Raw genomic sequence first — 21,849 nt, 5'->3', positions numbered from 1 at the left:
GGCTGCCTAGTCCCTCCCTTGAGGGCTAGACTCGGCCTGTGCACCCCTGGGTTGCTATTCTAATCTGGGTGGGCCAGTCTACCTGTGCCCTCTGCTCTACTTCAAGTACAGGCACTGCCAGGAGACCCCCGACGTAGTTCACCTGTCAGAGACACGCCAGTGGTTCTGGACACTGCGCAAAGAAACTCTGAACTTGTCATCCCCCGGGGTCACCCCATTCTTCCCTCTCTCAGCTTAGCGTCCTGCCCTCCGTGGCCAGGGCCCTGTCCTGCACACCACTCTCCCCAGCCTGGCCATGTCACGGCCAGGCCATCCTGAGTGGTGACGGGTACCCCTCAGGCACACAGCTCCCTGGCTGCTCAGGGCTCGCCAGCCTCTGCCCAGCGGAGGATGCGGTGCTAGGCTCTGTCACAGGGTGGGTGGATGGCTGGTGAAACGCCTGTGAGCCTCGTGCTGCCAGGGTCCTCCTCCCTCACTCCTCTACCAGAGAGAGTCAGGGCACCCGGAATCCCAGCCTTCTGTGCGGGGCCTCCGCATCCTTCCTCTCCCTCACTCTCTGCACTGCACCGAGCACCGCACACGCCTGCGTGTGCCCGTGCAGCATCGCTCACTGATACTCGCTCTGTGCCATGCCCTGCACTGGGCAGCGCGACGAGAGTGGACAGCACACCCTTGCTCTCGAGGAGCTTGGGGTCTAGTGGGGTCCCTGGCTATGCCTCCAGCCCAAACTCTCACCCCTCCTCCTGCTGTCTCTTGCCTCCAGCTCGTCTGCGTGGTTTCCTCTGCCGGAATGTTCTTCTGCCTCCTGTCTGTGGCCAATTCAGGTTCTTCTCTGACCTCTCTTATTTCAGGAGTCTTCCCTTCTCTCCCCAGCCCTGCCCCACCCCTACCCCCAAGCCCACCTAAATTCCTGCTCCTGCCACAGGCTCTAAGGGCATCCTCTACTCCCCCTCGTAGCAAGGATCATGCTTAGGTGCAGTCGCTTGTTGAATCTCCCCTTTTTCCCTATGAGACCCTCAGCCCCATGAGGGCAACTCTCTCTGGCGCCCCGCCATATCCCTTTCCATAGCTCTGTGCCTGGCATTTATAAACTATTTCCTTCATTCATCCAATATCTACTGAGTCGTGCTCTGTGCCAGGCGCTGCTCTAGCCAATTATCAGTGAATAAAACAGACCCAAAACCCTGCCCTCAGGGAGTTTATGCTGTAGTGGGAAAGGACAGACAATAAATAATGACTGATCAATGAATCAAGATATATAAGTACGCGAGAAGATGATAAAGGCCATGAGGAAAGGTGGAGCATCGTAAAGGGGACATTTTGGCGGGGGCGGGAGGGGCGTCAGGTTGCAATTCTAGACCGGGTCGGGGCCCGCCTCACTGAGCCGATGACATTTGCATTATGTCTTGAAGGCAGAGAGGGGGTGAGCCATGGTGACACCTGGGGAAAGGCCTTCCGGGCCGAGCGAACAGCCAGTGCAAAGGCGAAGTGTGTGGGTGGGCTCATGGGTCAGCAGGGAGGCCTGCGCAGCTGGAGTGGCATGTGGCGGGCAGGGGGGGGAGGCAGAGGACACGGGGTGGAGGCTGGGGAAAGACCACGGGACCACGCAGGCCATCACAGAGACTCTGGCTTTATCCTGAGAAAAATCGGGAGCCATTCAGTGTCCTGAGCGGGGAGGTGGCCTGTTCTGACTAATTCAGCTGCCTCTTGAATGAATGGATAATCAAGCACCAGACACAGAAAGCACAGGGGGCCTAGAGGTGCCCGGGAGAGAATCTAACTCCACCCAGGGTGTCAGGGCGGTTTCGCAGGTGAGATGACGCTGGACCACGGCCCGAGTGGGAGGAAACTGGGAGGGAGGAGCCTGAACATAGGCAGAGCTGTGGGAAAGGGCAAGGTGCATAGGGGAAGTGCTACAAGTGGCAGAGGTCAGCAAAATGAGGTCTTTGGGGCGGGGGACCTGGGCTGTGATGAGGTCCATGGAGGGTAGGACATGGAGAGGGGGCCTTGACTGCCTACAAAGTACCTTGGAATTTATCCCGAGGGCAACGGGAGGCCTGGTGGAGCCATGCTCAGCTCCTCGGCTCCCACTCACTGTATGCCCAGCCTGGGGGGAATCTTTCCTCTAGGACTCGAATCGAGGCAGAGAGCCCTGGGCTGGACTCAAGCCCAAGCTCTGAGCACCTGTGAGCTTTCCCTTTCCTGGGCTTTAATCTCCCCAGATGCTGGACTAAGCCTCAACGAGGCCTCCCTGTTCTTACAGGCAAAGCTTCCAGGGTCTAGGCCCCAGAGTCACACACACCAGGCTCAAGCTCTGCTCTTGACAACTTGATAACAACTAATAAGTGGTGTGGCCTTGGGCAAGTCTCTTCCCGTCCTTGAGCCTCAGTTTCCCCCATCTATAAAACGGGGATGCCAAAGCTCCTGCTTGCCATGGCTGGAGAGAAGATTGCCTGCGCCTGGCACACAGTAGGTGTCTAATAAATGCCTTCCTATGGGCCTGGCCTTGGGAACTGGTGTCCTGGAGGCTGCCCGGGCTGGGGGTGGGAAGCCTCACCTGGGATGTGTCGTGGTTGAAGATGACGGCGTTGAGGTCCCCGCAGTTGTAGTGCTTGATGAGGTCCTCGGTGGTGTAGGGTGCCTGCAAGCTCCCGGCCCGCACACTCTCGTGCTGCAGCAGGGTCTGGTTCAGGGCAAACAGCACCTGCGCAGAGGGAGGAGAGGCGTCAGGGCTGTGCTCAGGGACCCTGGCTGAGGCCCCTGACCCCTCCAGGACCGACCCTCCTCCCGCTGGACTTTGGGGCAACAGGCCTGAAACAGGGTGTGTGAAAAGATGGGAGGGGCCTGACACCAGCTGGCACCGCCCGAGTGTTCCATGTCTCCCGCTCTTCACTCACTGGGCTCTCACCACGTTCAGCCTGCTCTCATCTCCAGCCCTTTGCCCTCACAGGTCCCCAGTACTGCTCTGGGCATCAACATCTTATCTAATAATGTGGCAAAGAGAGCCCTAGTTGTGTCCGGGTTTTGGAATGATGGACGAGTTTTTCTTTTGACTCCTTTCTTCTCGAGTGCCTAGATAAGTTCTAGAAGGAGCACAGACTCATTTTGGAATCAAGAGCACCCCCAAACAAAGCAAAACAAACAAATGAACAAAAAACCAGAAAGCCCATTAGATGTCAAGGCCCAACCCAAATGCCACCTCCTCCAGAAGCCATCCTCACACCAGGCAAAGGCCTTAGGAGCTGAGCCCCCAAGTCAGATCTGTGCTGCCATTCAGCACGCGTTTCCTCCAGCCCCTCTGTGCTCTGGGCCACTGTACCAGGCCCTGGGGACACAGCTGTGCCCAGCCAGACCTGCCAGGCATCAGGATCACTTGGAGTGCTACACAAAAATATCAGAGATTCCAGAATTGGAATCTCTGAGGTGGAGCCCAGGATGTGTATTTTTAACAGGCTCCCTGGGAACCTCTTTAGCGGTCCAATTGCTTCTGGCATTTGAGGACCATGGCTCTAATGGAACATGCCTTGCCCAAGGCACAAGGCCCTGAGAGATGATCTAAAATGTCCCATTTTAGATGGGGAAACTGAAGCCAAGGAGGGGAGGGGAAGTGGCCAATTCTGCACGGCTGGGACTAGAGCCAGCTTCACACAGCTATGCATCCCAGACTCCTTTGGCCAACAAAAGGGAGGAGCTTGACCAGTCAGTGGGTTATTTAGCACAGATAGAGGGAAAAACAATTGCAATTCCTGTGCAAAACGCCAGGAGGTGGTCTCGGGCCACCTGTCCTCGCTGTTTCCCCAGCTCCAGCCTCCCTGGCAGTCCTCAGGCCCTGTTCATCCTGTCTGCACACTGTCTTGGACAACACACCCCCAGCCTTAGTCCACACCGGTTCAGGCCCAAGCCTCTCTCACTGGGTCCACTGCAACCCATGCTCCTCTCTGCAGACTCCCCCCCCACCCCACTTCCCACCTATCCCATATTCTTCTGCCACAGCTATCCTTTAAAAACACAAATCTGATGGACTTTATCTTTCTTTTTTTGCTCAAAACTTTCATGGATGCCTCCTGCCCAGGGGATAAAAGCCTAGCTCCTCACTGGACCCTGCAAGGCAGCGGCCTGGCCGCTGCTGTGGTCAGCGACCTCGTTTCCAGCCCCTGTGTCTCCAAATGCTGAACTACTCAGCAGTCTTCTGTCTCTGTGCTTTGTATATGCTGTTCCCTGTGCATGAGAGACCTCCCGCCTCTGTTTTCCACTTGCAAATCGAGACTTGGCCTTCCAGGGTCTGCTCAGATGTCTCCTCCATGAGGCTTCTCTGACCAACTGGGGGCTGGGTGAGGCCCCTCCCCAGAGCTCCCACGGTCTCCCTGTGTGGCAGAGTGATCCAGTAATGGCCCCAAACCTTAACCCCTCCCTATATACATACCCTTGGCCATGGAACTCTGTAGCTCCTTCACATTCTGACTCTGGACTTGCTGCATTACACATGGAGGCCAGCATGATAAGCCTCCATAGCCAAATGGAGGAAGCGTTACACATGTGCTGCTGTCTTTTACACATCACATTGCCCTGAGAGCAGCCCAGGCTGGCCTGCTGGAGGGTGAGAGGCGTGCGTGGCAGAGCCCAGTTGTTTGCGTCGTCCCACCAAGGCGGTCCCAGTCCGGCAGACAGCCAGCCGGCTCCCAGACAAGCAAGTGAGCCCAGCTGAGCCCACTGAGCCTGCCTGCCTGCCTGCAGCTGGGCCCAGACATGTGAGTAAATGCTTCACAGCACAGCTGTGGCGAGAGATGAGGGACCCACCCTGCTTCCCTCCAGCAGGACGTGAACAATAGATTGTAAATGCATTTTAGCTACCTGTCTCCCCCCTTAGGCGATGAGCGGCTTGAAGACAGGAATTGCATCCTATTTATTTTTGCATTGGCAGAACTCAGCACTGTGCCTGGTAGAGGGTGTCACCCATCCTTTCTTCGGTGCTTTGACACCTGCTGTGGTCAATTCATAGTTCAAGGTTGCTCAGTAAGCCCTTCAGACTAGCCCCTAGAACTCTGGCATTCTGTCTGCACTTGGGGCACGCTGCCACCACGTGGCAGAAGTTTCTGCCAAGTGGCATTAGCCACGTGGTTCCAGAACACATAATCTGAACAAAAAAGCTCAGGTAATAGGTACACAAAGTCTAGCTAAAATACTGTCTTGGGCGACTGGGCCAAGCTTGTGCTTGTGAGAGCACCTCCACCCATCCCCTTCTATTTTTGTTTCTGGGCGGGCAGGAGAGCTGGATTGCACTGAGCTCTGGCAGCCCAGCCTGCTTCCCATAATGAGCTGACTGGAGATGAGGTCAGGCCCCACCACCCCACCTCTGGGCCTTCTCCAGGCTTCCAGGTTCTGGCCACCACCCCTGAAATCCAATCTGCAGCCACCTGGCGCAGGGTGTCGATGGCAGCAGGGCGGCTGGGGATGGATCGCAGCAGGCAGTGGCCTTGTTGCCGTGGACATCGCTAAGGCAACAGGCACTTCCTCCTGCATAGCAGATGCCTGGGATGAAAGCGTCCAGGCGGGCTGGAGCTCTCTCCTCCTCTGGGGGCTGGGACACACAGACTTCCTGTCACCACACCCTGCGCTGCACACACCTGCCCTGCTGCTTCTCAGCGCTGGCCCCACCTGGCCTGTGCTGAGGTCATCGGCTCGGGCGCCCAGAAGACCCGGCTCGGGGGGCGGGGAAATGACCCCCGGACCCTCTTAGACACATGGAGTCACTTCTGCAGTCATGTGGCCCTCGTGGAGCTGGGAGGTGTTCTAGTGAATGAAGCACGTTACAGTCTGCAGGGCGCTGAGAACAGTCCTGGCATGTAGTAAGTGTGGAATAAATGCTTGGAAGAAAATAGTTAGACCTAAACCTTCCCTGATTGGAGCTAGAAGGGCCCAGCAGTTTTTCAAACCTTTTGTAGCCATGGAATCCTTTTTTGTTGTTATTGTTTTCCAGAGGAAACTTACTTGGAACTCAAAATGTGTAGCAGATAGAAATGGGAACTTCCCTCATTGAGGTAAAGGAGGCAGGCTATTTACCTGAAGTCCCGCTGGCTCAATGCCCCCCCCACCGTGACAGGCTCCCAGTGCTTCTCTGTGGAACCCACAGAGCCTCGTTTGAGAACCACTGATCTCTTCGTATGCCCTCTTCACATGGAAGAGGAGAAAAGACACGGGTCCAGGACAGGCAGGATGAAGCTTGCCCACAGGCCACACGGCGAGCTGGGGGCAGAGTGGGTTCCCTGTTCCCTGACGCCCAGCCTAGGACCTTTTGCTGTGCTCTGGATCATGTCTGGGGCTGGATTTCCCGAGGTCCACTGGCACAGTCCACATTCATCCCCCACACCTTGCCATACCCATTTTCTTTCAGGAGCCTTGTGAAATAGCCAAAAAACAGCTAGGGAGAATTTATTATTAACATGTTTAGAGGTAGAACACTGAGATCAGATTATTCAAGAAGCACCTCTAGTGTGGCACAGCCGGGGTGTGGTGGAGTCGGGACTGAAATCCAGCCCGTCACTCCAGACTCCCCTCAACCCCCATCACAGACCCCGGAGCTTCCCTTGGTTGTGGCACTTATCCCACTGAGATGTCCATTTCAGGTAATTCCCTGTTCCCTGCCTGTCTAGACTGAGAGATTGGTGAGGGCGGGGAGCCTGCCTCTCTGGTCACTGCTGAACAGCAGACACTCAAGAACTATGAGAGGGAAGGATGCTGACCCTGAATCCCACGACCTTCCCCCTCTACCTCCTGCCTCGTATCCATCCTTTGCAATTTGTGAAGCAGTCCTCATCCATTGATTACTAGGGTCACTATGTTTATTGAGCACTTACTATGCGTCAGAAACTCTCTAAGCCCATATTAATTTATCTAACCTTTACAGCAACTCTAAGGTAGGGCTAGTATTAGCTCCATTTCATAGATTGGGGTGGTGGGAGGGGGCAGTTGCAGCAAAGAGATATTAAGTAACCCACTGAAGGTGACAAAGCTGGAGGGGGGCGGATGTGCATTCAAACCTGGGCCATCCAGCCCTGGAACCCATCCTCTTAGTTCACCACTGCCCTCGGGACTTCACTCTGTTCTCCTTGGGAGAGAGCCAGCAGGGAGGTGTCCCTATTCACAGATGGGAAAACAAAGAAGCAGAGGGGAAGGGGACCCAAGCCCACATGGCTTATAAAGGACAGAGCTGGGCTACGAAATTACTTTTGTCTAGCTCCAACCAGGTTCCCATGACCAGGACTTCAAAGTAATACGTGCTTCTTCATGTGCATTCTTGGTGCTTCCAACAGACATAGGGAGGTAACACTCATTCATTCATTCAACAAACATTTACTTTCTAGTGATTCTCTGCAGGCGTCTGGGGTTGTTGGATTAATTGGACTTGGTTTCCATCCACACGGAGCACCTTTTAGAGGCAGATATGCCAATGGGCCTTTGTAGTAGAGGATGGCTGGAAAGTGGGGCCTTCAAAGCCCAGTGCACAGGCGCGAATAAGTGCCTTCTTGCTCTGATTCCTGTTTCCCTGTCATTCACCCTGAATCCTCAAGCCTGGCCCTGCTCAGACTCCCAGGCCTCAATGCCTTCTGCCCCCCGACCACTTCAGAATAACAAACCCGCCTCGCCCCTAGCCTCGGTGGCCCACTCTAGGATAATGTTTATGATAAGGCTTTGACATGAAATAACAAACACGGGGTGAAGGCGAGAGCCGCCTCACTTCCCCTGGACGGCCGTATGTGGAGGCCCGGCCACCAAGAGCCCCTGAACATCCTGGTGGCACCCCCCTCACCGGTACTTGCAGGCCAGGAGCTGGCCCGCAGCGTCTGCTGAGTGTAGGCCTGGAATTTAAACACATCTTCAAACATGGGCCTTGGATGGAGGGAGACAGGCGCCAGGAGGGTGGGGACAGGTTTATTGTTCCAGATCAGTCTATAAACAGTCCTGGATGGGCTGGAAGTGTGAATACCGAGGCCTTGTCGGCGCAGCAGCGTCATCGTGAGAAGGCCGGACCCACTTTGTCAGGAAGGATGTTTGAGACAGGCCTGGCTCTCAGGCTGGGACCGTCACTTCTCACCCACCCCGAACTATAGGGAAGTCACAGCAAAGGCCCCAACCCACTCGCCGGTGCTTACTGAGCACCTGGCATGGGCCACGCACTGTTCTAGGTCAGGGGATTTAGTCAGGGACAAAACAGACCCAAATCCTACTCTCACTGAGCTTATCTGCTGGGGAGGAAACAGAGAATAAATAAAATAATTAGTAAAATGTTAATATTTAGTATGTTAAAGACACAACAAGAGTTCCATTGAACTGTAAGTTCAGACTGCCCTCTGTCACTTTGGGTTCCTCATGCCTCTAAACCAACAGGCGAAGCAGGGAGTTACTGGGCTGGCTGGGGGCCTGGTCCTGAGGACCAAGGGGGAATTGGAGGTGAGGGAGAGCGCGTCTGCGGCATAGGATATCCCTTAGGGCGTCTCAGTATTACCAGGCCCTGTGGGTAACTGATGTCAGTGGGAAACTACAACGACCCAGCGTAGGCAGTCTAATGGCCCAGACCCGTCAGGAATGAAGGTTTGGGTCATCCCACCAGCTAAAGAACCACAACTAGCTGAGGAGCTTGCAGAAGGCAAAGGGAATAGGTAGTGATGGGGGTAATAGAAGAAGGTAGTTATAAATGCCAGCTCTGACCACGTGACCAGTTACAGAAACAAGGACTCTCCTAGTCCGGAGTATTTCTTCCTTAATTTGTTAAGAATGTGTGTGTGTGTATAAAATCTTTGTTTTCTCCTGTCTCTTCTTTTTCTTTTCTTCTCTCCTATCAAGTAACACAAGACATATTTATTGACTTTATACCATAGTGTTTAAGTATTGTTAACTCAAGTACTCTTAAGTATTGCATTTAAGTTATGGTACCTCAAGGAGAAAAGTAAATAAATACCACCCAAAGACTTTGCATCCTCTTTTGGGGAAGGCATTAGCGTGTTTTGGTTGCAGGCAGACTTGTAATTGTTAGGCATAAGTGTGACCTTGTTATTATCTATTTGGAGATTAAGTATGATTTAAGGAGATACTGTATGAATGCCAACTTGACAAGGGGTGGACTTGTGATGGTTAATTTCGCCGACTTGACTAGGCCATGGTACCCAGATACTTGGTCAAACATTCTAGATGTTCTTGTGAAGATAGTTTTTAGATAAGATTCACATTTAAATCAGAAGACTTTGAGTCAAGCAGATTATGCTGTATAATAATTGGATGAGGTGGGTCTTATCCAATAAGTTGAAGCCCTTAATAGATAAGACCAACCTCCCTGATGAAGGGAATTCTGCCAGCACAGTGACTTTGGACTTGAACAGCAGCATCGGCACTTCTTCCCTGGATTTCCATCCTGCCAGCTCACCCTGTAGATTTTGGACTTGCCAGCCTCCACAATGCATGAGCCGATTCCTTAAAATAAATCAATCTGTACGTATATATGTATATGTCTGTCTATCTATCTATCTAGTTATCTATCTACACATGCTCTTGGTTCTGTTTCTCTGGAGAACCCTAACAAATACAGTATGTGTTACAAAGAAAAAAAGAAGCAGAAAAGGAGGGCAGAGAGTGATGAGAGAAGGGGCAACAGCAGGTGCAAAGGCCCCGTGCATATGCAAGGAGGAGCAGAGGTCAGGGTGGCTGGAGCTGAGAAAATAAGGAGAGTGATAGGCGATGAGGTCAGAGTTCATTGGCATGCCAGGTTCCATGGGCCACAGTAGGGATGTTGAGAAACCATCCCACAACTTTCAGAGAATGGATTGTTATTCCCACATGACATATGAAGAAACTGAGGTCTTGAGGATGGTGAAAGTACTTGCACAAGGTCTCACATTGAAGAACTGGAGCTGGAATTCAAACTCAGGTCCAGCTGACAGGTGCTGGGTTCTTTCTGCTGCCCCTAGGCCTGGCCCACCAAGCTGCCTCCACCAGACAAACAGACAAGTAGGGGCCAGTGTGTGAAGCCCAAATTCTGAGTGGTCAGCTGGGAAGGAGGAAGGGTGCTAGGACCTCAGTCATGGGGCCTGCTTAGAGCTGACATATGAGGAGAGGAAAGAGGTCACCTGGCCAAGGAACCCCACCTGGAACATGGCCTCCTGCGCTGTTTCTACTCTTTGCCCTGCCTGATCGTTCGGCTCCAGCCTTGTGCCGAACTCATCCTCCCAGCCTCAGGACCACCTCCCTTGCTCCCCCTTCTGCCTGGAACCTTCTTCCACCCACCAGCTCTCACTCCCCTTTCACTTGGCTACAGAGGTTCCCTTCTCAGGAGGACTTCCCTGGACCATGGGCAGGTCCCCCAAAGCACTGTCACTTCCTGGACCATTGCACTCACCCTGCTTCATTGCTATTTAATGCTCATTCTTCCTGCTTGATGGTGAACACTTCAAGGGCAGGAAAATTGCCTTTCTTGGTCATGGCTGTTTCTCCAGCAGAGGGCACAGTGCCTGATACTTACATAGTAGATGCTTGAGAAATACTTGTAGAATGAGGGAATGGATGGATGGATGAAAAGCTGGACCACTCATCCCAGGACCCCGTCCTGAGCAGCTCCCTGCTGGGACCCAATACCCCCAGGGCACAGAGGTGGCAGCTGAGCCCCCTGGACCCTGAGCCACATGTCTGTCAGCCCTGAGGTGGGCTGGGGTGAACGGCAGCTCTGCTTCACAGGAAGGTTTCTCCAGCCTGGGGGAGAATTCCTCAAAGGTTAGAGCCTGTCAGGCTCTGGCTGAGGTTTATTTATTCATTCATTCTCCTTGCTCCATTGACAGCACCAAAGCAGTGCTGACGACTTCCCTGCTTCCTTCTCAGTATGTTGAGTCCCCCGGCCCCCGGCACAGAATCCTGTCTCCGGACACTGCACCACTGAGCAGCAGGCCACCAAATAAACACAAGGTTTCCTGGAGACGGGGACTGGCTCTGTGCTGGCAGGTAGGACCAGAGCTCCCATCTCCATCTGAATCTCCACCACAAAGCCCTGGGCAAGCCATTTTCCCTCCCTGGGCCTTGGTTTACCCACCTGCGAAAAGGACCAACTCACACATTCATTGTATAAATACTTATTGACCACTTCTGTACCAGATGCTCTTCTACACCCTGAAGGGACAGCAGTAAACACAGCAAATAAAGATCCTTGTTCTAATGAAGCTTTTATTCCAGTAGGAGGAAGCTGACAATAAACAAAAATAACCAGTAAAATATGTTAGAAAGTGATAGCTGTTAAGGAGAAAATAAGGCAAGGAACATAGGAAGTGTCTGTGTGTATGATGGGGGTTGACATTTTATATAAGATGCTCAGGAAAGACACAATGAGAAGTGACATTCGAGAAGAGATCTGAAGGAGATTAGGGAGGTGGTCATGTGACTATCTGAGAGAAGGAAGGATGTTCTGGGCAGAAGGAACAGCAAGTGCAAAGGCCCTGAGGCAGAAGCGAGCCTGATGGGTGTGAGGAGCAGGAAAGAGGCCAGCGTGGTTGGAGAGGAGTGAGCTAAGGGGAACTAGTCGATGCGATCTGTCTCAGGCAGAGACCCAGCAGCAAATAGATGGTGCACTGCCCGTGCAGTGAGCTCCAATGAGGTAAGTTCAACTGAAAGGGTAATTGAAGCACACTGAATGATGGGAATATTCACAGAGGTGTGGACAGGAGACGGTGGAGCGCTGAGGAACAGCGGCAGTGGGAAGCTTTCCTGCCCCTAAGCCTTAAAGGGAAAGGCGGGGGGGGGGGGTGGTCAGGGACCTAAACCCAGCCAGAGCCACGGCGGTCAGAGGGGACCACAGCTACTGCTCCACGGCCTGGACCACGGTGGCCAGCAGGGAGGAGGGCGTGGGTGGGGGGCAAGAAATATCCCAGCTTCCTTGCCCTCCTGCCTGTTCATCCCCTGCCAATGCTTCCCACTAAAATCAGGATAAGGGAGGCAAGGTGATGTGTCACTGCAGGGCTCAGAGCTGGGAGAACAGAGGGTCGATCTGGAAAGGCAAGGGGGATTTCCAGGACGCAGTCAGAAAGGTAGGGCGGGGTTGGTGGGGAGAACGTCCCGTGGGGGTCTGTGGGCCTCAAAGGCCTCTGGCTTCCCCCAACGGGGATGGGAAGTCCCAGAGAGGCTGAGCAGAGGTGGCTGCAGTAGCTCTGTTGACATGGAATCCGGGGAGATAGGAGTGAAGCAAGGAGATGAGACTGAAGATGAGAGGGCAGCTGTCTTCCTCCTAAAGAGGGATCTCTGAGCACGTTCCTCCCTCCCCTCCCCTTACCCTGTCCCCAACCCCAGCCACAACCCAAGAACTTGGGCTTGGCTTCTAGCACAGACGGTCCCTGCTCCGTGGACGCCCACCAGGTGGACCTCGGCGATGCGGCCACATCCTCCAGCTGCCCTGCAGTGTGGGCTGGCGGAACCTTCTGTGCTTTCCCGGGCGGGCAGCGGAGGCTGACTCACCCTAGCTTTCTTTCCTTCTTTTCTCTGGATGCCTAGTTTCTCCACCCGAAGACCACCCTTAAAGATCCCAGCATTCCTCTTCTGTCCTTCAAGTCATGCCAGGAACGGCTCATAAATCCGGAGCCACCCACAGGAGGAGATTAGCATTCTGCTGGGTAGGGAGCTAACAGCCGGGCTGAGGCAGGGGCTGGGCTGGGGGTGGGGACAGGCCCAGAGGCTTGGGGTCTCCAGGAAGGGAGTTCGTATGGGGTCTGCCCTGTTGGACGGCAAAAGGGTCCCTTGCTCTTCAGTTTTAGGCACAGGTAAGCCCAAGGGAGGCTGGAGACCTAGATTCTGGTGCTGCAGGCTCTGACTCCAGACCAGTTGTGGGCCCACTTTCTGGTCACAGGTTCCCCCTCTGAGACACGAGGATGTGGGAGTACTTCTCAGCTCTGCTTGTCATGATCTATGAGCCCAACACTTTGGGACGGTGACACCCCACCATGTCATGATTTAAACTGTCTACGGTTCTAGGCACTTGGCACATGGAAGCTCATTTATTCTTTATAACAGCCCTGTGAGGCCAACATTACTGACCCCATTCTACAGACAGGGAAACCAAGGCTCAGAGAAGTTGGTGACATCACATGCTCCCCCACTGTCAGGGCTACGTGGCCCCAGCCTTAGCTCTGCTCAGTGTGCCAAGCCCTCCCTGACCCTGGGGTCAACTATCTGTCATGAATTTTTTTTTGCTCCCCAATCATCACTTCTGATCTCCTAAGTTGAATACATACCGTGAATAGAGGAAAAAACCAAAATGTATCAGAAAGTCCCACAGAATCATCTAGGCCGGCCTATTTCCAGTTATAAAGCTTTGAGGAACTTCAAGGTGGTAGATGAGTTGGAGAGAGAAACAGGTAATTATAAAACCCTGGGGTAAGTTAATGATAAAAGGGAAAAACAGGGGCCTTTGGGGTCGCAGAGGGGGTTTGTGATGCAGCCTGGGAGTTGGTGAAGGAATCAGGCTTTAAGCTGGGCTGTGCAGGATGAGTGGGGTTGAGAGAAAAGCATGTTCAAGGCAGAGGGGCTCGGAAGTGCATGATGTGTTTAAAGACGTGTCAGGAGTTAGGCCCGGAGGGGACCCGGTGGCGAAGGGCCTTCGGTCTCAGGGGGAGGGCTCCACGCTCCACCCAGCCCTTCTCTGCTGGATGTTCTGACAGTGGGCTGGTCACCTGTGGCGGCGGAAATAGCTGGGGAACCACAGATGAGCAGACTGAGACTCTCAGAGGGACAACGGTCTACTGGGCAGGCAATCAGTTGGCGGTGCCCATGGTTACCATTATCATCATCATTATTGTGAAGCGGCTGCCTCCATTGGTTGGCAGTATGTAGTTTTTATTTTTCCTGCTGTCTCAGACCTGCCTGCTGACACAGCTGCCTAGACTTCAAAAGGCAAGTCTCCATTTTCATTTGCAAAATCAGTATGAAATTCCTAGAGGGCTTGTCTAATTCCTTCTGGTCTGACCACACAGCAATTACCAATTTGCAAGGAGGAGTGGGGGGAGCCTCCCGAGCCCTAGCAGGGAGGGGACCTCTGTTCTGCCTGGGGCCTGGGCAGCAGCTAGGGACAACGGATTTGGGGTGGGCAGTTCCAGGTGGCCTGGGGTGGGAGGTCGGGGGTGCCGGCTCCGTGAGCACTCGGTGCTGATGAGTGAAATTGTTTCTCCGCTAAGTCACAGGCTACAAGTGCCTCGGAGACCAACCACATAGAGCAGCAGAAGGGGCACGGCTCGACCCTGACTCAAATCTGGGTCCTGCTACATACAGGCTGTGTGAGGTTCCCATTCTGGTGATGTGCTGCCATGGGAACATGGGCCAGGCCCTTCTCTTCTCCAGGCCTCCGTTCACCCATCTGCCAAGTGGGGAGAATTGTACTTGTCCGCCCCGCCTAGGGAGCTAGCGCTCTAAAAACCTTGGAAAACATTCCTGTCCTTCCTTAGGGAATTTTAAGAAGCTTCTGTTCCCTAAGCAGCAGTGGGGCAGCTCTGAAGGGGGGCAGAAGCCAATGTATGTGGATTATTCCCATTCACCCCTCAATGATCAATATGGATTTGTGCCAGGCCCAGTGCTGGGTGCTGGGGCTGTGGAGCCACTTCTATCCTCAAGGAGCTCAAGGTCAAGGGTAAGGTGGAGCACGGCAGGAGGCACCCAAGGAAGGCTTGCAGCCAGATGCTAACATCACTTGTGAAGCTGGGCACGGGGATGGACACAGTGCAGTGGGAGCCCAGCGGAAGGGGGGCTCATCCAGCCAGGGGAGGACCGCACACAGGACTCACGGAGGAGGTGCTCTGCAGTGATACCTTGTGAGAGCGCACATCTACTATGCAGAAGAGAAAGAAGAGGAATTCCAGGCAGTGTCAAAGCCCACAGTGTCAAAGGCTGGGTGAAGCTGGCCAGTTCGGGGAAGTGCCGATGATCCCCTGGTCTAAGCGCAGCGTGTGTGGCTGGTGAAGGGCGTGAGCTGGGACTGGAGCAGGGAGCTGGGGTGAGATCCGGAGCTCAGACTTTATCTAGAGGACTATGGGAAGCCATGGAAGTTATACAGACGGGAACGACCAGTCAGACTTTCGATTTAGAAGCTGCCCTCTGGCTGCTTCGCTGAGAAAGGATCAGAGGAGCACAGGTTCCAGGCAGGAGACAGTCTTAGCCCTCTTGGGGCTGGGAGAGGTGAGGAGGCCCCACCTGGGCCTGGGGGGCTTTGGGGATGCATGGAGGAAGTGAAGGCAGGCTAGAATTCCAGCTCCTTTCTGGCTTGGTTGTTCTAGAAGCCTACACCTCAGGGCTCTCAGTCTCTCCCCTTGCCCGCCACTGGCCCAACTCCCCTGCCCTGAATTTCGGGGCTGGGTCCTCACTCTCTCTTCTTCCACTCCAGGAAGTCTTGAGCCCCACTTGGGGAAGCAGCTGGACAGAAGAGGAGCAGGCCCTGAATGGCAGGAGGAAAAGGAGACAGCCTGGGACTGGCATGGGACCTGCAGCCTTGAGAGCCCAGGGAATGGACACTCTCGCTAGAGTACATCAAAGGCAACAGCTGCATAGAACTTGGCCTCATGGACAAAACTACAATACAGTCCCAACCTCTCCGGCTTTTCGCCTGTTTAGTCACAGGAGGCAATTCTTGGCAGCAGGACGGGAGCGTTGGAGACTCTGGCTCTGCCAAGAGAATGTCAGTTGAGGGAGGGCCCTTAGATCCTGCGTGGGATCTCACTGTCTAGAGAGGATGCGGTGGCCCAGAGAGGGCAGGAAGGTGCCCAAAGCCACACAGCAAGCAGGGGGATGCAGACTAAGACAGGAATGAGGCTTTACTTGAGCAGTTTCGGTCTCTTATGCCCCCTTATCCCTTCCTTCCCCCCACCACAGAAAAGGAAAATGTTTTTAGACCGGAGGCAAAAGAATGTGAAGTTGAAATCTGAGCCTTGGGTCTTGGGAAAAGAATACAGAGAAGTCAGACGTATTCTGGATGAGCAGAGATCTGCTTACCCTGCAGACGGGAAATACTCAGGGCTGTCCAAGGCCTCCTTCTGCGCAGGTCTGACCTGGGAGGGCAGGCCGAGTGTGAGCCGATGGGAACAGAGAACGCCTGCCAACACTGCTAGGTAAAGGGCCACTCTACCACGGGCAGAGGGAGGCGTGCTCAGCCTCTTAGCTCCCTGCCTGTAACCTTCTCTTGGGGTCTCAGGTCCATGCTGGCATGTTCCACTGCCTGGCCTGGAACTGCCACCAGGGCCCTGGCAGATCAGGGGCAGGAGTTCTCGCTGGCCTCCACTTGTCCACACCCACACCCTTCCTGCCCCGCCTAGAAGCTCACCTCCTCTAAGAAGGCCTCCCTTCAGCTCCAGTCTTTGTCTTCTCCTTCTGTGTGCTTCTGCAGTTGAGAAGGGCAGCAACAGGCCAGAGTTTCTTTCTGCCTTGTGGTGTCTGGGGCTCTAAGAGACTGTGGGTTGTGTAAGAATGTGTGTGTGAAAGGGAGAGACCAGATGGAGACAGAGATAGACAGATGATCGACAGATTCAGGACAGGTGTATGGACGGCCCTGTGTACTATCCACGTCAGTAGGAGTCTTAACCTGACTTACGTTCACACATGTACCAAAAAACCCCTCTATGCCAGGCGCTGTGCAGGACTCCCAGGAAGACTCAAGTAAATGTGATTTAGTTCTACTCCTTCCTGACACCAAGGCGCCCCATCAATCATTCTCCACGGTTCAGTCTTAACGCTGGCCCACCAAGGTTCTCTGTGATCTTGGTCCCTGCCCTGTTTGGGTCTGCACCCTCATCCCCCTCCACTCTCTTCCTGTTACTTTTATTTCCACGTGCTGTTGGAGGGCACTGCAAAGGATGATCTCGGACCTTGAGGCTCAGGATCCGGGCTGTACCCGGTACGTTGAGCATCCCTGACCTGATGCATGCCCACTGGTTCTGGGCCTAACAGGGAAAGGGGATGCTGTGTGTGGGCGTGATCTTTAAAAACCATAAATGACGTCACAGCACTCCCAGGCTCAAATCCTTCTTGGCTCTGCTCTGCTCTGCTCTAGGCATAACCTCTGACTCCCTCAACACGACTCTCAGCTCTGCTTGGTGGGCCTGCCTGCCTCCTCAGATTCACCTGGCTTCCTGCCCTCCTCGCTCTGTGTTTTCAACATGCTGCCTTGACAGGCTTTATTTGAATGTGTTCTTTTGTTCCCACTTCAGGGCCTTTGCACATGCTGGTCCTTCTGCCAGGTGTGCGATTCCTGTCATCCCTCTCTTTTTTGGCCCATTAACTCCTACTTATCTTTCAGATAGTGGTTCAAGCATCACCTCCTGAAAATGTCTTCCCTGATGCCCAGATCAGTTCAGGGGCCCCCATTCAAGTCTCTGCTATACCCTGTACTCTTTCTTCAGCCTACTCATAATAGTCTGCTTCATATATTGACATATATAATCATTTGTTTAATGTCTGCTTCTCCTAATAATAATTTTAACTACCATTGATTAGCCACTTGTTCAATGCCAGACACTGTACAAAGCTCTTTACAAATATGATTTCATTTAAGTCCCCAACAACCCTCGGAAGTAGTTACCATTTTTATCACATTTTACAGATGAGGCCAAGGAGGCACAGAGTTGCTAAGTGACTTGCCTGAGGTCACACAGCCAGTCAGCGATGGATGAATCAAGATAGTCTGGCCATTTTAGCCACGTGCCAGTCTTCCGCCCGCTGCCGTGGAGGAGACACGATGAGGGTGGGGACCATGTCTTCTCTGCTCATCCTCACATTCTCAGCACCTAATCTGGGACCTGGACTCACAGCCACCCGCTAAAGGGAAGGAAGGAAGGAGAGGCTGGGGTGCCAGCTGTTGGAAAGACAGCCAGGAGCAGCCTCCAGAGGCCACGTCTTCCCTGCCTCCTGGCTCCTGAATCGGGGAGAGTTAGTGTTCAAGACCAGTAAGTGTGCTTTTGCGAAAGAGACGGGGCAGGCAGAGAATGCAGACGTGGAGCCGGAGCTGGGCAAAAGCCCACGTGTGGACCAGAGCCTCGGGGTTTGGAGGGGCCTCAGCAATCATGCAGCCCAGGGCTTCTCAGCTGCGGGGTTTCTTTTCAAAGTCCACTCCCTCCAGGGAGTGTCTCCCTGGGGACGTGCCGCAGGTCCAGGCAGAGGGCTTGTCGGTGTAGTGGCGGCGCTCATCTCCCACCCACAGGCCAGGCCATCGCAGGGCACCGACATGGACCGTGGAAAGGGATCTCCTTCTACGGTCCTGATGTCTGTCTCCTGGAGGCTTTCCCTTCCGCTGGAGGAGCCGACCTGCTTCTGAGACTGGCATCTGTTCTGGAGATGAGGGTCCAGTCCCTTCAGCGGACACAAAGGGGGCCCCTCACCATCCTCCCCTTTGGCCGCACCCAGGCCCTAGCAGCCCGCGGCCCAGGAGCAGGCCTGGGAGGTCAGTAAGCCTGGGAGGCTTCCCCCCAGCTCCCCGGCTCCCCTTTGAAGGGGATCAGGTTCCCCCACAAACATAAGTGAACAAAAATATGAGAGAAAAGGTCTTTGTTCTCCCATTTACAGCGTCAGAAAATATGTAACAAATTAGCTGTTTATGAGGTAAGAGAACGGGGCTGTGCGCCGTGGCCAGGAGGCAAGGCTGCCACACAAGGGGCCCTTTCAGCACACTGAGTGCAGGGGGCAGCCCAGCCGGGTAGGACAGCTCACCGGGCCTGGCACCGGCAGGGCAGACGGAGGCCCCACCTGACCCCTGGCTTGGACGGGGTGAAGCCTGGTGAGTGGGCACAGGGCCCCAACCAGTCAACAAAGAATGTGGCCCTGGGAAGGGCCAGGCAGCCGGCGAGCGGGAGCGGGGACCTGGGGAGGCCTGGCTTCCCAACCCACCTCTGACCGGCGCCCCCGAGTGACCCCGCTGGCCTCCTCCCCTGCTGGGGACCTGCTTCTCCACCCCGAACAGGAGGGCCTGTCCGATGCTCTCGGGGCACACGTCCACCTGCAGAAAAGCCTGGGTGGTGGCTTCCCTGCCAGTTCCTCTGAACCTTAGCGGTGGGGAGGTGGCTCTTGGCAATGTGCAGGGACTAAAAAATCAAAATATCTTTGATTTTTCTTCCGGGGTTTGATCAAAAATTCCATCTGAAGCACCAAACAGAGGATGTCGTTAAGGCCAAGGAGAACCAGTGAAGGGGTGGTTGGCAGAGCAGGAAGCAGCGGGGAGAGGGGAGAGGGGAGAGGGAAGAGGGGAGAGAGGAGAGCGCTTCTCTCTTCAACCTTGCCTTGGCCGTTATTTGCTTCACCAGCGTGTTCAGAATAGCAAGGGGCGGGCTGAGAGCATTTGGAAAGAGCTTCTTGGGCTATCCTACTTGGTGATTCTTGGAGTTGGGATTTCACATGCCTTACTTGTCCTACTGTGGTTCTGATGCCCTATGACCTTGGCTTTGGCATCTCACGATTTGGTATTTTTTTGTTTCTCAGGTTTGCATGATTTATTTCTTTTTTTTAAATTTTTCATTTTTTTATACAGCAGGTTCTTATGTTATCTATTTTATACATATTAGTGTATATATGTCAATCCCAGTCTCCCAATTCATCCCACCACCATCACCCCCCTGCCCACGATTTGGTATTTCTGATTCTGTAGTTACCATGTGTTCCTGAGGCCTGTATTTCCCCCGTGTCCTTCACGCTGCTGCAGGGCTAGGCACATGGCAGGCCAGTAAATACCCTGCAGGAGTGCGGGGCTGGAGTCTCCCCTGCTGCAAGCCGTGTCTGGGACTCTCAGTCACACTGTCTGTGCTCACACTGGCCTGTACTTTCCTCTCCAGCCTCACAGGGGCAGGAGGCTCATGACAGCCCCAAGCCTCTAAGAGCACATGCCAGTGAGATCATGGGTCCATGCCAGTCTGGTGTAAGGAATCCCTGCGAAAAGCAGGGTGCTAGTCTTCGGCATGAATATCCTGAGTGTTTTGTCTGCAGTCACAAACACATCGCTTTCCTGGATCTGATTTTATTTATTTTGATTGGATCTTAACAGTTCTTTACAAGGCTGAAACCAAAGCTGCCTGAAGTCCCTGGGAGACTTGCTAAAACTTCAACTGCACCCAGTTTAGCAGAGCAACTTGAAAGTCAATCAGCGGTGAGGGACAATCTGCCTCATTATTTCCAGCCCTGGAATCTGGCAGCAGATGGAATTCTGGGCCTGGTGTGGACGCGGCACAGGGTGAAGAACACAGCAGGGTCTGTCGCCCCCGGCTATGTCTGTGCTGGGTCTGGGGCTGGCTGGGCTGATCTTCCCTCTGAGTGTGGGTGGTGCCAGGAAGGATTTCCCACTTGGGGAAACAAGGGCCAGAAGCCCCCCAGACTCCAGGTTCAAGGCTGCTACTCCAGACCTGTGTGGATCAATCCTGTAGATACAGGATTCTGAGCACCTATGTGGGCTGAGCCCTTGGTTGGGTTCTGAGGAAGGATGGATGGAACTGGACATAGTTGCTCTCCTGCAGGAAGCAGCCGGGAGACACTGGGGCAAATTCTTGTAGAAGAAGGGAGTCAAGGGCCCTGGGAGCGCCCAGGAGGGAACACCTGGGGCTGACGCCTTCTCCATCAGGCCTCGCTTTCTCTGTGAGGTCCACGCCACCCCCAACTTAAAGAGGTCACCCCCCCTCCCCAGGCACTACCATTTTCTCCACTCGCCACCTTTGAACATGTGATGCTAGTCACTGACTTATCACATCTCCTCCCACTAGAAGGTAAGATGCTCCGTGAGGGCTGGGATATTTGTTTTGGTCACTAATATCTCTCCAGCCCCAGTACATAAAATGTGCTCAGTAAATGTCTGGCACATGAATGAATGAGTGAACCTAGTGGCATTTTAATACCAGTGACCATTCCCGGGGCCTCCTGTGCAAGTCCAGTGCCCCAAATCTCTATCCCTCTAGCAGCAAGGTGCTGGTGCCGAGGAGGAGGGAAGATGGGGCTTATATATCACCACATCCAACTGTTCACTTGACAGACAAAGCTCAGAGACGGGTAGGGGCCTGTCTAAGGTCATACAGCGCAGGAGCACATGTTTGGACAGACCTTAGGATGTGCCGGTGGATCCTTCTGCTTCCTTGCTGGCCGTGCGGGCCTGGCCCACTTCAAGCTCACCAGGGCACCAGGAAAGAGCCCGTGCAGGGAAGGAGGACCAGAGGCTCTTGGCAAGGTCGGTAGCGTGGGCCCCACCTTGCTTCCTGACCATCCTCCCCTGTCGGTCTCACTTCCTGCCCTCCCTCCCTCCCAGCGTGGGAATAACAGAAAGTCAACTGATGCCGTATATCACATACTGAGAACTTTGTACACGCACATATAAAATCTCAATGAATCCTCTCCCCAGTTCTGTAATGATGAATATTTCAGTTTGAAAAGTAACAAAACTAGGCTCAGGGAGGTTGAACAACTTGCCGAGGTCACACAGGGGGTGGGGGAAGTTTTGACCTGAGTGTTCTGTCCTTGCTCCTGGGTACCCCCGCGCCCGATGTTTGTGGTGCCCGGCCTGGCATCCCTTTCCCTCCCCTCCCCTCCCCTCCTGCAGGAAGCCCCTCTGATGAGCACAGGTTCTCCCCCTCAGCTGACAGGGGTCACTGTGTGAGAAGATCTAGGGCATCACTTCCACGTCACGATACTAATCGCAGGCAGTAAGGGAGTCGGAGGCTACCCGGCAGGTGCTGTTCTGTATAAGGCTCTGCGCTGCGGAGCCTTGCGAGGCGGACAGAGAATCACTAGCAGTCAGAGGCTCTGGGTTCAAGTTATGGCACACCAGTTCACCTCTCTGAGTCGTCCACGTCCTCCTCTGGAAAATGGGTAGAAGAAAGCCCA

General features: G+C 54.0%; 1 protein-coding gene across 3 annotated transcripts in view; it reads right to left on the bottom strand.

Annotated features, from left to right (window-relative positions):
- The window catches only part of TRABD2B (TraB domain containing 2B), a 221,111-nt gene that overhangs the window by 41,834 nt on the left and 157,428 nt on the right, over nt 1-21,849 (bottom strand). For all 3 annotated transcript variants that reach the window (XM_082371016.1, XM_082371015.1, XM_082371014.1), the window contains exon 3: nt 2,558-2,704. In XM_082371016.1, coding sequence (XP_082227142.1) covers nt 2,558-2,704 — 147 coding nt within the window. The remainder of the gene's footprint in view (nt 1-2,557; nt 2,705-21,849) is intronic.

The sequence above is a fragment of the Balaenoptera borealis genome, assembly GCF_965194805.1.
Source record: "Balaenoptera borealis genome assembly, chromosome: 1".
Taxonomy (NCBI): Eukaryota; Metazoa; Chordata; class Mammalia; order Artiodactyla; family Balaenopteridae; genus Balaenoptera; species Balaenoptera borealis.
This window is presented reverse-complemented; position numbering and strand designations above follow the sequence as displayed.